At 45.7% G+C, this 14121-nt stretch overlaps 1 protein-coding gene across 1 annotated transcript; it reads right to left on the bottom strand.

The window, feature by feature from the left end:
- Nucleotides 1-7893: 7893 nt before the first annotated feature.
- Nucleotides 7894-13022, bottom strand: LMX1A (LIM homeobox transcription factor 1 alpha). Its single transcript, XM_022563277.3, has 2 exons — nucleotides 12455-13022; nucleotides 7894-10490 (listed from the first exon to the last, which is right to left on the bottom strand). The coding sequence occupies exons 1-2, from the start codon at nucleotides 12672-12674 to the stop codon at nucleotides 10330-10332; spliced, it is 381 nt and encodes a 126-aa protein (XP_022418985.2). The 5' UTR covers nucleotides 12675-13022; the 3' UTR covers nucleotides 7894-10329.
- Between the last annotated feature and the right edge of the window lie 1099 nt (nucleotides 13023-14121).

The raw sequence follows: 14121 nt of genomic DNA, 5'->3' as shown, positions 1-14121 counted from the left end.
TGACAAAGCAAGCATGTCTGAACCCAAAGTGCTCTTGTGCTCTTTCTACACTGGTTTCCCCATCTCCGTGGAATGAAAAAGAGAGAACCGAGGTCATATCTGTCTAAGGTGTGTCTGTTTCTCCATTGGTCAATGTCTGAATGAAAAGTGAAAAGTTCAATCCATCACCCTAGGTCTTCCAAACATCTGACTGTTGGGGGTTGTAGGGACCCAGCTGGCTGACATGTTTGGAGTCCTGACTTGTTGGGATCTACACTTTAGGTCTCTGTTTTGTATTGCTGACTGTATTTTGTTTTGTATCTATTTGTTTCATATAGATTGTTTAATAAACTGTCAAATATTTTCTTAAATAAATATACTAAAAATACTGAATAATATGCCATGCATCCTTACTAACCTTTAAGCTTTATAAGAATGGAAGCTGTGTCTACCTTTATGGCATCCCATAGCAGTGTCTCTTTCTTGTAGATGCTCAGGAGATGTTTGTTGAATTGAAAAATTTCTAATGCCTGGTAGATGAGGTCCCATCTGCTAAGGAAGCATCTGAGGTCCTTCCCAGCCCACAAGGCCATAATTTAATTTCACAGCCTTGGATCAGCCATTCCCCAACCCCTCTTCCCCTGCCTGCAGTGTTCTAGCCACAATAGATGTCCTCCCAACACTGTGTTCTGCTCTTTCTGGATTGTCCTCCCCTCTATTCCTGGCATTCCCCTCATCTTCCAAGGTCCCAGTTAGATATCACCTCCACCATGATGTCATTGCTAACCCTCCTTCTTCACTTTGCCTCTGTGGAACTCTGCACACACCCTTGCGAAAAGTCCAATTATATCATAAGGATTTATGTACAAACCTTTTCTCACCAGCTAGAATTATGCTCTGTGGGGAAGGATTAATTATTTCCAGAACCTAGTGAGGCAGGAAAATATGTGACTCTAAAATATTATTTTATTCTATTGCAGCAGAATTAAATAAAGGCAAATGAGTAAGGATTCAGGACATGGGGGGAAAATGTCTTGATTGAAAACATAATGAAGAAAAGCTTTTTCTCATATTAAAAAGGGATCCCTGAGGGAGATGTGATATAGGCATGTATGTATATGTATAGCTGATTCACTTTGTTATACAGCAGAAACTAACACACCCTTGTAAAGCAATTATACTCCAATAAAGATGTTAAAAAAAAAAAAAAAAGGGATCCCTGGCTTGATTAGGAGAAGGAAAAGGGTGGGATACCACATAGGTTTCCTAGTAATGTTATCAGAAGACCCAGCAGAAACCACTGCAAGGTGGGTCAGGACCCTGACAGCTATGGAAAAGGTAGATGGCATTGACCATGGTGATGGGCACCTTGGGATGACAGCCAACACCAGATGGGCCCCTTTCTCTTAATCTTTGGCTACACTGACCCTGCCCAAGACACAAGACTATAACATGGCCAAGGAGAGGGAAACCCAACCTAGAGGAAAAGGGACTGAAACTAGACTAGGTTGCCATATAGAAAATAAGACAGATATGCTTCTTATAAAGCTGAGTTTTCAAATTAAAATTCATACTCACTATTCTAGCCTAGTGACTGGCACAGAGATAGCTCTGAAAAAGTTTGCCTAAAATGTTGAGTGGATGAATGAATAAATTTATTTAGATTTGCCATGCAATTGCTAAACTTTTATGGTAGGTCTAATGGGTATTTAATTGTTGGAGTTTTGGGGAATAATAAATAGCATCATTGGTTCTGTTTCCCAAGTTTGTGACTAACCAGCAAATATTACAAAGGAATCCGCCAAATGGAGATTTTTTTTTAAATCAGCTTTATTGGTAAATCTAATTAAAGGATGAAGTTTAGATCTGTAGCCACATTCAAGATCCATAACACAATCGCCTTAAATGGAACTGTTCCCCAAACTGCATTTCTGTCCCAGGAACCTTCCACATGGATGAACCAGGAACACCTAATGCTGAGCCCAGGCCACAGAGAGACACCAAAGACTCACAGACTCAGCAGGGCTGGGCCATGCATGCTCAGCTCCTTTCCCCAAACCACCATTCAGATACTTTATGCAACTCCTTCAGGGAGAAGGAAGTTAGAGGGGAGGAGAGAGGCCAGAAGTGTTTCTCCAGTGGAATTCTCCTCACAGAAACATGAGACTAGGGGAGCAAAGTTTCCTCTCTAAAATCAATAAATTGTTTGTTATTGGCATGATGTATGATTTGTGATCAATCAACTCCACTTGGCCTCCCAAGTGCCTTAATTCTCTTCTAATCATATTAGATTGGTCCTCCACCCAGGTCTATCTGTTCAAGGCAGAATAAGGTAGACCAGATGCCTTAGGTGTCTTTACGTCCTTTTTCCTACTTCAGAGTAGGAGCAAATTTCCTTAGACTAATTAGTTCAGCCTCCTGTTTTCTGCTTTCTCACCCAGATTATAGCAGATGGTTGGAGGAAGCAGTCTGTGTATCACAGGAAATTAAAAGAGCATTTTGCTTCTTTTCAACTCTCATGTCTTCTGGGTCCCCAACACACACAGATATAACCATTCTTAGGATTTGTCCAAATTCTAGTTTAGGGCTAGGATTAAGAGAAAATACCTGGCCAGCCACGAGAGAGTGTGATTTCTGGCCAAATCTCCTCAAAAATATGTGTTATATGTGTGTGTGTATACATATTATGTATATGCATATGTAAATACAGGTGTTTATACATATATATGCATGTATGTATACATATATATGTGAATAATTTAAATCATGAATATGAATGTATATAAATGATTTTTACAGTTACACTGGTGGCTAAAACTGGGGTATGTAGGAAACAGTGTATAGAATTGCCTGTTCATTCTCTTTCAGGAGGCTGGGTAATCTGAACAAGTTCCACATTCGTTGTAGATGCCCAAATATATGTAAGATATTTAGAGAAATTTGTGATGAGGTGAGCAGATAAAAAAGCCACCTTGACATCCCTTTCTTCAACGGACAAGAGGACCCAGCTCTAAAGTTTGTGCTTTTTAGATCATCTGTATATTCTAAAATCATAAGACTATCATTCCACCGTCTATCTGCCTTGCCTCAGTTGACTCGCATTACCTAGGAATATATTGTCTGGACATTTCACTTTTTATCTACAGGAGGGGAACAAAATGGGCCTAGATTTCTTCCTAACTGGGTTAGGATTAGACTTAACTATGAGTCAAAGAAACACAAAACTACAGTAACTTAAAAAAAGAAAGTTTATTTTTCTCTCATATATATGTTAGAACATAGATAGTTCAGGGTTAGAATGGCAGTGTGTCTCTCAGAAGTCCTCAGGAATCCGGGTCCTTTCTACCTTGTTGTGTCACCATGTGTGGCCTCCATTCACAAATTCATCTCACAACCTCAAGACAGTTGCTCCAGTTCCAGCCATTATATCTGCATTCCAGCCAGGAAGAAGACAGTGACACAGAAGAAGAGGGGAAGGGCACATACCAGTTGTCTTTTAAGAAAGTTACCTCAAAGATGCCATATGACACTTCTGCTTATCTCACTGGTCAAGACTTAACCAAATGAACACACTTAACTGAACTGGATTTTGAGAAATGTAGGCTTTATTCCAAGTTACCTTGTACCAGCTAGAAATGGAAGGTATTGCTTTAGGAGAGAATAGATTAAGGGAAATGACTAGCAGCCTCAGCCACACCTTGAAATGGGCTATCTTTGATCTGCGTTAGTAAATCACTGGCAACAAGCTCCTGTCACCAACAGCTTCACCATCAACCTCATTCAATGCCTCAAATTCCACCATTAGTCACCCCTCCACTCCAACCAGAATGGTCTCTATGCATCTGTACTTGAACACACCTTGCATCCTTTCCTCTGTACCAGTACCCACTCTGGTCCTTTTGTTTAGAATGTCCTCCCTCTTTCTTGCTGCCTTTCTAAATTCTATCCATCTTTGAAGGCTCAGTGCAAGCCTCACCTTCTTGGTAAAGCCTCTTCTCTCCTTACCTTTTCCCAATAACTTCTCTCTTTTCAGAATGCCCAAAGCACACATTACCTATGCCAGTAACCTGACACCTGGAATATATAGGCATATATGTTGAGTTTGTTTGCACATCTTTTACTTTCAACTAGATTGTAGGCTCCTTGTAGGAGGCAAGGTATCATAACTTCTCTGTACCTCTCACCATCCCTGGCATGCATGTGCTTCTAAACTTCTGAGTATCTTGACACTTAGAAGTCAGGGCTGGGGGAACAACAGAAAACTGAAATCTGGGAGAAATAAATTAGAAAATGCACTCTGACCCTAACTAGCTCTACAACCTTGGACTTAATTTCTCTGAGCTACATGTTTCTCATCTATAAAAGGAAGGAAGTAACACCAGCCCAGGCTAATCCAGAGGGTTGTGGTAAGGACCTCACACACACACACCCTTTGTAGAAGGCAAAACACCACACAAATTGTAGGTAAGTAGCTTTGTCAGGGCTTTTTGACTGCAAGCAACTGAAACCAACTCAGGCTAACCTGGGCAAAAAGGGTCTTTATTGGAAGAGCAGGAAAGATTGTTCACAGAATCATAAGGTATCTGGAACTCAGTCTTGGCAACTGTTGGGGAGCAGGGCAACTCTGGGAACCAGACAACAGGAACTGTTTGGCCATCTCATCAGGAGCACCTTCAGAAATGAACTAACTCCAAACAAGTTTCCAACTCTGTGCCACTCTCTCAGATGTCAATCCTGGGAGGAAATTGCTGGCTTAGCTTTGATTATATGTCCCTGCTTCTTGGTTACAGCAACCCAAGTCACCCTGATGGAGAAAGGTCAAAGCCCTGAAGGAAATCAGAGTGATGTTATCAGTAGAGTGAATGGAGGCTGGATGGCCAAAAAGCAGCAAATGTCCACCATCAGCTTAATAACAGTGTTGATTGAGTGACAGTGGTCCATTCCTTTGACTCTGAAGACATTTTGCATTAAAGATACCATAAGCAACTTCTTTAGGCCTTATCAGTGAACACCTCGGAGGGCATTAGTTCATCAGATTCTTTCCACCCATGGTAGTTAGAATAAGACCTTACAGAAAGGAGATGCAGAACTACATACTTGATGGGGGGAAGGCGCTAGGAGAGATGAAAAAAGTCTCAGCTCTATCATCACTGGCTCACATAAGCCTTCTCTGACCTTCCTGACTAGGTCACACCTCCCTGCATTCTGCTCTCTTACAGCTCTTAGTGTTCTTGGTGGCTCTTGAAATGCTAATTTATTAGCATTTTTGATTATTGATTCTTTCCTCCACTAAGCTGTAAGCTCCACCAGGACAGGGCCAATGTCTCTTTCTGCTCACCTCTATTTCTATGACCCATCCTACAGCCTGGCACATTCTAGGTGCTCAGTAAATACTTACTGAGGGAATTAAATACATGAATAAATAAGGTGTTAAAAAGGCCAGAGTGATCAGCTTCACAACTGTCTAGGGAGGGTCATTCCCACCACAAATCAGGGGCAGCTTCCATCTTTCCCGTCCTAGGCACATGGGGTGACGGGGGGGGGGGAGATTAAAAACAGTGACAGATTAGCTAATGCACCATCCATTAGGGGCTGGGCCACCCTAGTTTTTTTTTTTGTTTTTTTTTTCCAGAATCCACCCTTGGAGGGGAGAAGGCCCATCAGGCAGTGGCAGAGGTAATCCACAGCTTCTGAGAGAGGAAATAAGATATTCTCACTCTGATCCTACATTCACTGTCCTGATAACATCACCCTGATTTCCTTCCGGGCCATCCCTGCTGGGAGCATCCACCCAAGCAGAAGCACTGCCCCCCTGGATGCCATGATCCCCAAGTGGTCCATCTGCAGGTGCCTCCTGAGACAAGATACTAAGAAGCCCTCCTGTTTGTGCAGCACTGTGGTCTACAAAGAGCTTTCATAATTACTTCCTTTGATGCTCACCGTGACCAACCTGTAAGACAGGCAAGTGTCACTGGCGCTATTTTACAGATGAAGAAATGGAGGCTCAGAGCCCTGCTCAAGGTTATTTCGGGAACTTCAAATATGGCATAAACTTCAAGGTTAGGGAATCGCCAATTGTCCACATCATCCATGTGTAGAGGGACTGTATTTTTAGCATAAATGTCTCAAGGCCTTTTTTTTGAGCCCTAAAGATAGCTCTCCCCTTTTTGTCATTGAACAGAATGTTGCAACATGGAAAACAAAGGGATGCAGGAAAACAAGGTATTAACTTGGTTTTTATTCTAGTGAAATCATGTCAGTTCGCAGGTCAACTTGGATTGACTGAATATATTTGGATTTGTATGTGGGGAGATGGGAGACGGGAGAGGAGAGAAGTACTTTGATTTTACTGGAGGTTCAGTTAAAAATTTACTTTGTCTTTGAGTTTGGAATTGACAAATTCATTCCACTTTCTTCCCATTTTCACTCATGCTAGGTCAACTCAGAACTCTCTTATTCAGCCTGTGGCTCTGGGCTCTCGCTCTCATCTCAGCCCTAATGTCTAAGGAAGGCCCCAGGTGACAGATGGCTGGAGAAATCACCTATGACCTGACTGCTTCTCCTTGGGGGTCAGAGTTCTTAATGTGTTTTTGGAATTGGAATTTTATCCTCACGCTTCGAAAAAACAAAACCAAACAAAACAACAAACCACTCCCCGACAACCGTAAGTCAGGCTATAGAAGACCCACACTGAGATTTTTTTTTTTTTTTTTTTTTTGCGGTACGCGGGCCTCTCACTGTTGTGGCCTCTGCCGTTGCGGAGCACAGGCTCCGGACGCACAGGCTCAGCGGCCATGGCTCACGGGCCCAGCCGCTCCGCGGCATGTGGGATCTTCCCGGACTGGGGCACGAACCCGTGTCCCCTGAATCGGCAGGCGGACTCCCAACCACCGCGCCACCGGGGAAGCCCCCACACTGAGATTTAAAGGAGCTCCGGTGAGGCTTGACTAGGAGCCTTCCTCTCAAGTGAAACTGGATGTGTTCTTCTTCTTCCTCAAATGTGGTCTGAGACTCCCAGAAGCCTTTCATCAGTGACCAAACCCCGAGTGCAGAGTCTGGTCCCTGGCACAGCAGCTAACACGTGGGGCACTCACCATGTGCCCAGTGCAAGGCTAAGTGCTTTGCGTGTGTTTTCTCACTCGTCCTCAACACCCCTCTGAGGTAGCTAGTGACAAGGACCCTGCCTGTCCTTTGGATGAGCAGTCAGAGGCTCAGCAAGGGGAAGTAACTTGCCCAAAGCCACGCAGTTAGTAAGGGGACGAGCTGGATTTGGATCTAGACACACCCACTTTCAGCTGGAAGGGGAGAGAAAAGAAGAACGGAAACAACCATTCCCCAGTGAAATCTTGGATGGAAGAAAGGTGCCCTTCTCACACGAACTCCCTCCCAGGCCTTTCATGTGAGCAGATATGGAAATTTCTCTTGTGTTGGAGCTATTATAAAATTGGGAGGGGTGATCACAGCAGGTAGCATTAGCCCGGTTCCTCCACACAGGTACTGAACCCAGCCCTGCAGGCTTCTTTGAGAAGTCTGCCAAGTCCAGGCTGATGCTAAAGGATAAGTAGTTGTCAAGTAGGCACATATGAGGGGTGAAGGTCTCATCCCTAAGCTCTGTCCGGAAAGCTGGAGATGAAACCAGGGCTGGCCTAGTGGAGGTCAGTCTGAGATAGAGGCCTCCTAAGTGGGTTCCACCTGCCCACATCTCTCTCCTTCCAGGCCCTCGTGAGAAGCAGAGCCAGCTTCCACCATGGGGTGGATGAGCCAGGGACAGGGGTGGAAGGGCTGAACAACTGCAGGCGGGTGACCGAACATGCTAGTATGTTCCCCTCTGAGTATGTCTTCCGGTCTTCCAGCCTCACTGTTTCCTGACTCCTTTTCTCCATGAGCATAATCTTTGCCTATCCATACATCGCATTGAAACTTGTTGAGAATGTTGGGAGAATCTATCAGGGGAGCCACACTGTCTGTTGCTCTGACCCTGTCCCTGGCAAGGCATCTGCCTTCAGTCCTGCGTGGAGAACCTTTCTCCTGCCCCTTGACTCTGCTCTGATTTCCAAGTAAATGCTCCCACAATGCGTACCACAGCTGCTCTGCCTTGAGTGAACTTGCTGGCGAGGGTGGAGTGTTGACAGTGCCTCCTTCTGGAGGGGTGTCTGTAAGGAGTGAGGTCTCTGAGTCCATCTCGGCAGGAGGGTAAAAGCCGCTTTCTCCTTCTGTTTTGCTGTCGTCACTTAGTCACGCTTTCCCTTCATGCAAAGCTTCCCCCACTGTTGACAAAACATCCTGGTCCCCCAGTCCCCAGCCCATCACCCCTGCCCCTGAATAAACAGCAGCTCATTTGTAAGAGGTTTTTAATTTCACCTTGGCATGCCATTAAGGAGTGGAATAAGGATCTCTATTCATTTTCCCTCACAAAATATCTTCTACTTTTCTCCAACTGATCCTCTCACCACGGAAGCCTGCGGAGCCACAGAGCATCTGCGTGATTTTCACTCAACAGACTGGTTTGGGTTTCTGGGTGGTTTGCATAAATTATAAAAAAGATCACAAAAATCATACAACATCGACTCTACCATAAGGGGGCGTGTTCCCTCTGGCCACGCAGAGGGTGATGGAGACAAGTAGCTGTGTCCGAAGCTCTGATGACTGGTGACATCTCTAGGAGTGAGGCCAAACCTGTCCCAGCCTCTCTTGGAGGAGTCCTCCGTCTTCCCCATCAACTCATTCTGGTTTCTCAGGAAGCCGCCTATCACAGAAGTAGCCCATCCTAGCACCACAATTGGAGGACAGGGTGTGGCACCGTCCCTGTGTACAATGACAACTGGGTCTTCTGTGCTCGGCGGCCCGGAAAGTGAGCCGGAAGGAGGCGCCCTGTCTTTCCAACTGGACCCCCTCCACCTCTGCGAACTCCAAGAGGTTGTTAGCAAACAGAGCGTCTGGAAAAGGAGTCAGCAAACTTCTTATGAAAAGAGCCAGACAGGACAGATAGGAACTATTTCAGGCTTTCTGGTCCACATACAGTCTGTTGCATATTCTTCTCCTCTTTGCTTTTTACAACCCTTTAAAAATGTAAAAACTCTTCTTAGGAGGCAGGCCATAAAACACAGGCCTGCGGGCTGTGGTTTGCCAGCCCCTGGTCTAGAACATGACGATGCCCTGTCCAACCCATCCGTTACAGCCTCCTTCCCATCGAAGGCCTCTGGCATCCCCCCAAGCTGCCCTGAGCTGGTATCTGCAGCGCAGGCTTTGCAGAAGGGACCGTGGCAGGCAGAGTTGCCCTCAGGTTCCTGCTCTGCAGCCCCAGGTATCCTCCTTTGCCAAGTGGCTGGTCTGGTTGTATTTTAAGCAAACATCAGATATTAGTCTCAGCCCTGCTCATGCGTCCTGGGGTTGAATGAAGCCTCAGCGTCCCCAGTGAGGTAGGTACATACTAACAGCCTCGTCTCACCCTTGCAGATGGTGAAGTTCAAGAGCAGAAGTGACTTTCCCAGCGCTGCCCATCAGCCACACGTCTGAATTTCAAAGAAAGCCGAAGAATCTAGGCTTTAAATTTTCTAAGGACATGATCAGGGATTGTTCTGTCCCACCCAAGCCCAGTGATTCCACCTCAAACAGCGCAAGTCCAGACTCCACCAGTGAATACTGTCAGCCACACAGAGCTGCTCTCCAGACCTCAGTGACACTCTCTGAAAACAGAATGAACTCAAGCACTCAAAGCTACGGGGCCTCGGTGGAGCAGTGCTCTCTGCCCTGCCTACAAGTCTCTTCAAACTCAAAATAAAGTTTATAAAAGTAAATTATCTCATTTTATAACTTAAGTGCATCAAGCATTTCCTTAAATATAGTTCACACTGAAAATAAAGTTACTTTTTGCTGTACAGTTGGTGTCTGTTATAATTAGAAATAAACTTTGATGATAAAGTATGAAAGGTTACACACTCACGCACACATCTATCTACCTGTCTGTCTGTCTGTCTGTGGGTGTGTGGATGGGTAGACATATGCACCTCTTGAAAAGAGCTTCCCCAAAAATGGCGGGAAGTTGTTAGGGGTCTCTAGGTATCTAGTTTGCATGAAAATGCCTATATTTAAAATCCCTGTCCTTAATGATAAACACATCTTCATACCTAACACTAAGACTCTTATTAGAAACATTAAACTATGCAATCCGTAATGTATTCAGTCTTTGGAAATGCCGAGCTACACCATATCATTATACAACAGCATCCCGGACAAAACTCCCTCCCCAACCCACCTCTTCCCTGCCTCCCCATCCTAAAGCCAGCTGACCCCTCATGTAATGCGGTTGTTCCAGAATGGGAGCCTAGCCGGAGAACTCGAGGGGTGAACTCAAGAGGTGAAGTAAGAATTCTGCATGGAGTACAGGTGGTCAATGGGGTTTCCCACTCTGGACTGCAGGGGCCCGGCTTCTGAGGTTGCTAGGAAGCAGTCACCCAGGTTACTGAGAGAGGTGTCATCACTATCCAGGTCGTGGAAAAGGGGCTCAGCACCTGAAATGGAGAGGAAACACTGGCATGAGGGTCTGGGAGGAGGGACTCATTCAGCGCTGGGACATTCAGCAGAATTCAGCCAGCGTGGTCTGAGCACGTCCCCCAGGGGGCGCTTTCTACTGGGTGCTGGGGAGGGGGTGGGGGAGGGTAGAGCTACATAGAAGAGTAGGAGCGGGCATAATCCCTGTCCACAAAAGATCTCCTTAGGGGGGCTCACGTCTACAACTGAAAATAATGTGAACTAGGATATAACAAAGTGCTAAACTGAGTGCAGCGTAAGCGAATGTCAGAATGTCTAGACAGTGAGGGTGGGGACTGGGCAAGACATAGCACCACAGGCTGGAGAGACAGGGGCAAGGGCTTCTGGAGGACTTTGGCCACAAAGCTGGCTCTTGAAGGAGGGATGGTAAGAAAACAAACATCAGCTCTGAGAATGATGCACACAAAACCTCCGGTGATAACACCTGTCCTTTCAGATAGCACAAGTATACTGAGTGCCGGCTGTTTCCCCAGATTTGTACTGCAAAGGAAAGGGAGGTTAGGTGCCCAGACTCAACTAATTTACATCTTTGACCAAAAAAAAAACCAAACAAACAGGAGGGCAAACTGAGCAACAGCTGGGGGACCACTGTGACCGGAACCTTGAGGATGTACATTTCACCTCTACTTCAAGTAAATGGGAAAGATGAAAACTGCAGTTTATAAAAATTGTCATGTGGCTTTACTTATTCATTTTACTGAAGGATTCATCACAGGAGTCCCTTATGTAACAAGACCCCTAGGACTCTGAAAATGTAAGAATTTGCAAAAAAACCCAAGAAGTCATTTGCCCTGTTTTTGCATAGTGGTGAAGACAGGTAGAGACCTTACATGAGTCTTCTAAGGGAGCAAAGAGAATGGCGGTCACTGGAGCATGCATATATATATCTATGTGTGTATGAATGAATGAGGTTGGTCAATGACATTCCTGCACATGGCTGGATCTTAATAAGTGTTTGCTGAATGCATCACATGGGAAGATAGGGCTGATTTTAAAATTATAGATAATTTTTTTTAATGAAGGCAAAAAAGAAGTTGATAATCTGTGCACTGAGGCATATATCTCTGATACTAATGTTTTGAAGGCTTGCGGAATAAAACGTTACTTTTAGCTATCAGGGTTAACAATTGCAGATTTCACAGTACAGATGAATGTTATTACATAGGCCACTTACCTTCTCTGTATAAAAATGCAGTGGCCTATGTTTGGCGCTGAGATTGAACTTCAGCCTTCCACTCCAGAGCTTGCCCATCCCATCAGGGTGCCCAGGCCCCAGCTTCTGTACATCAGCTTAAGCAGCAAACTGGGAAAATGGGGGAGTCTCAGCTGTCCCCATTCCCGGCGTTTAAAGCAGCTCCGTTTTGGCTGGGGTGAGACTGGGAGGAGATACTTTTCACTTCACAAGTCAGTTTATGTTTCAGGAATTACATTAGAACACCGGCTAGTATCCATAATAGGAGAGTCCAATTCAAACATCTGTTTTCTGTGCTTTTCAATATATTTTTTTCTTATGTGAGAGTTCGCATAATTAAGGCCTCTGCCTATATCACTGCTGACAATGCTTATGAACATGTAAGTGTGGTACCTGGCATGAAATGAAAGACTTGGGAAGTTCAATCCCAACAAACAGGTCTACAATGAAAACACAACCTCCTACTCAAACTAACAAATAAGAAGCTTTGGAAAACAACAAAAAAAGAAGCTTTGAAAAGGAGAATAAATGGAAGCATGACTAATGTGTATGTGTGCTGGTCTTTCTTCTGGAGCCATCAGTTAGGTGATTCTAGCAGGATTTTGTGGGACACTTCTTCTGCTTTGGAACTTTAATGAGCATCTAGGAACTGTGTAGAGGTGTCTGGGAGGAGACGAAAAATTCATGCAAGCAAGTTGTGTGAGGTCCCTGCGCGGCTTGAGTCCCTCTTACCATAGGGGTGCATGTGGTCTCCAGGCATCTGGGGTGGGGTGAGACCCTGTCGGAAGGGATCTGAGCTGTAGACGCTCTGCTCGATGGCCAGGAGCTGCTGTGGGGTGGGCAGAGCGGTGTAGGGGTTCATGATCCCTTCCATCCCAGCGCTCCCGCCACCATTGGTCTGAGCTGTGGGACAAAGAAGAAGACAGATGATTCTCCGTGTGCAGCCCAGCATCACACGCTGGGAGGGAGGGAGGGCCACAGAACAAGCTCTGAACTTCACATGCCCCACTGGCTTGTGGCCACACAAGTTGTGTGACCATGGCTACATCATTTTACTTCCTGGATCTTGGTTTCCTCATTTATATAACAGAAGGGTTGAGGTGACATCAGTGGTTCCCAGTCTGTGCCCTACCAAGGGCCATCAGGGATTGCCTTGAAGTATAGGCATGGCGGGTGTTGTACTTGGAGAGCTTCCTTGAACTCCATCATTAAAACAAAGGCGTTCGATGCTACACACAGGCTTGGCAGCCAATGGAGTGGATGCATCTAAAGATCCTTCCAGCATTACCCCACTACGAGTCCGTCCGTCAAGTGGGGTTCACGACACTGGCCCAGTGGACCTCGTGGAGCTGATACAAAGACTCCATGAGATTGTGTGTATGTGCTTTGGAATGACAACTTGCTACACTCGTGTACAGAATTTTATCAGAAAAGGAGGACTCCGTTGCTGCCTCCACATCCTGCTGTGGTTCTCTGAACGCAGTGCCATTAACTCTCAGGGACTCAATCTGCCACCTTCTTAAGTCTACCCTAGGAGCTTCCCATAGAATTTTTCAAAGTTCCAAGCACTAGGAGTTTGTGTTCTTATAACGCCTTGATGAGTTCTCCTCCCTTTGAACGTGTTGACCTACATGGGGTCAACTTACATGGCTCCTCCTAAAGCCCTCTGACACCTGTGACCCTCTCTGAGGTGCACAGCGCTGTGTGATAGGACTAGCAGGCCCCATTACCCTACCCTAGGGATGCGAGCCTGAGGTGCAAAGAGACAGAAAGACAGGTCCCAGATCTCCAAACAGCATTGGGAGGTGGAACTGGGGCAAATTCAGGTCTTTTGACCAGCTCACGGCTCCACCCTGCCCCAGGGCCCGTGCCCTTGCTTCACTTCTCTCCCAGAGCATCTATCTTGCCATTAAGATACTGTTTGGTCTAGAAGGTCAAAAGCAAAAAGAACCCTTGACTGCAAGAGTCAAATTCTCGTTGGAGCCTAGCCCAGGTATCAAGCACAGGTAAGGTCCATGCAAGGACAAGGGGCTCTGTTTAGAGGCCAGACAACCAATGTCACATTCCACGGCCTTCCAAGTGTGGTCCAAGGCTGGCAGCAATGAGAGCTTGTTAAAAATGCAGACTCTCTGGGCCCACCAAGACCTTAAGAATCAGAATCTACACATTACCAAATACCAGGTGATTTAGGAGCATGTTAAAGGGTGAGAATCCTTGCTCTAGGGTACAAAGAGACCACTCAGGAAACTCTGCTGGACAGCTGAGATGGGGAGGGGGCAGCGCATATCCCTTTAAGAATGACATTGTTCTAATATAGTTATCCTTGCTTTTTTTCTTTTAACTTCCTTGAAGGGTCCCACAACCCGTCCCTCTTCACACCCTCCCCAATCCCTACACCA

Source organism: Delphinapterus leucas, chromosome 1, assembly GCF_059928025.1.
Source record: "Delphinapterus leucas isolate spDelLeu-1000000601 "Yukka" chromosome 1, BTC_Dleu_Yukka2, whole genome shotgun sequence".
NCBI classification, from domain to species: domain Eukaryota; kingdom Metazoa; phylum Chordata; class Mammalia; order Artiodactyla; family Monodontidae; genus Delphinapterus; species Delphinapterus leucas.
This window is presented reverse-complemented; position numbering and strand designations above follow the sequence as displayed.

What these genes read in the sequence shown, in the direction of transcription:
- LMX1A (XM_022563277.3), bottom strand. Translation starts at nt 12,674, where the DNA reads ATGCTGGGCTGCACACGGAGAATCATCTGTCTTCTTCTTTGTCCCACA. An exon ending in AGACCACATGCACCCCTATG is followed by an intron (nt 10,491 to 12,454) that starts GTAAGAGGGACT and finishes TCTCCATTTCAG; the next exon opens with GTGCTGAGCCCCTTTTCCAC.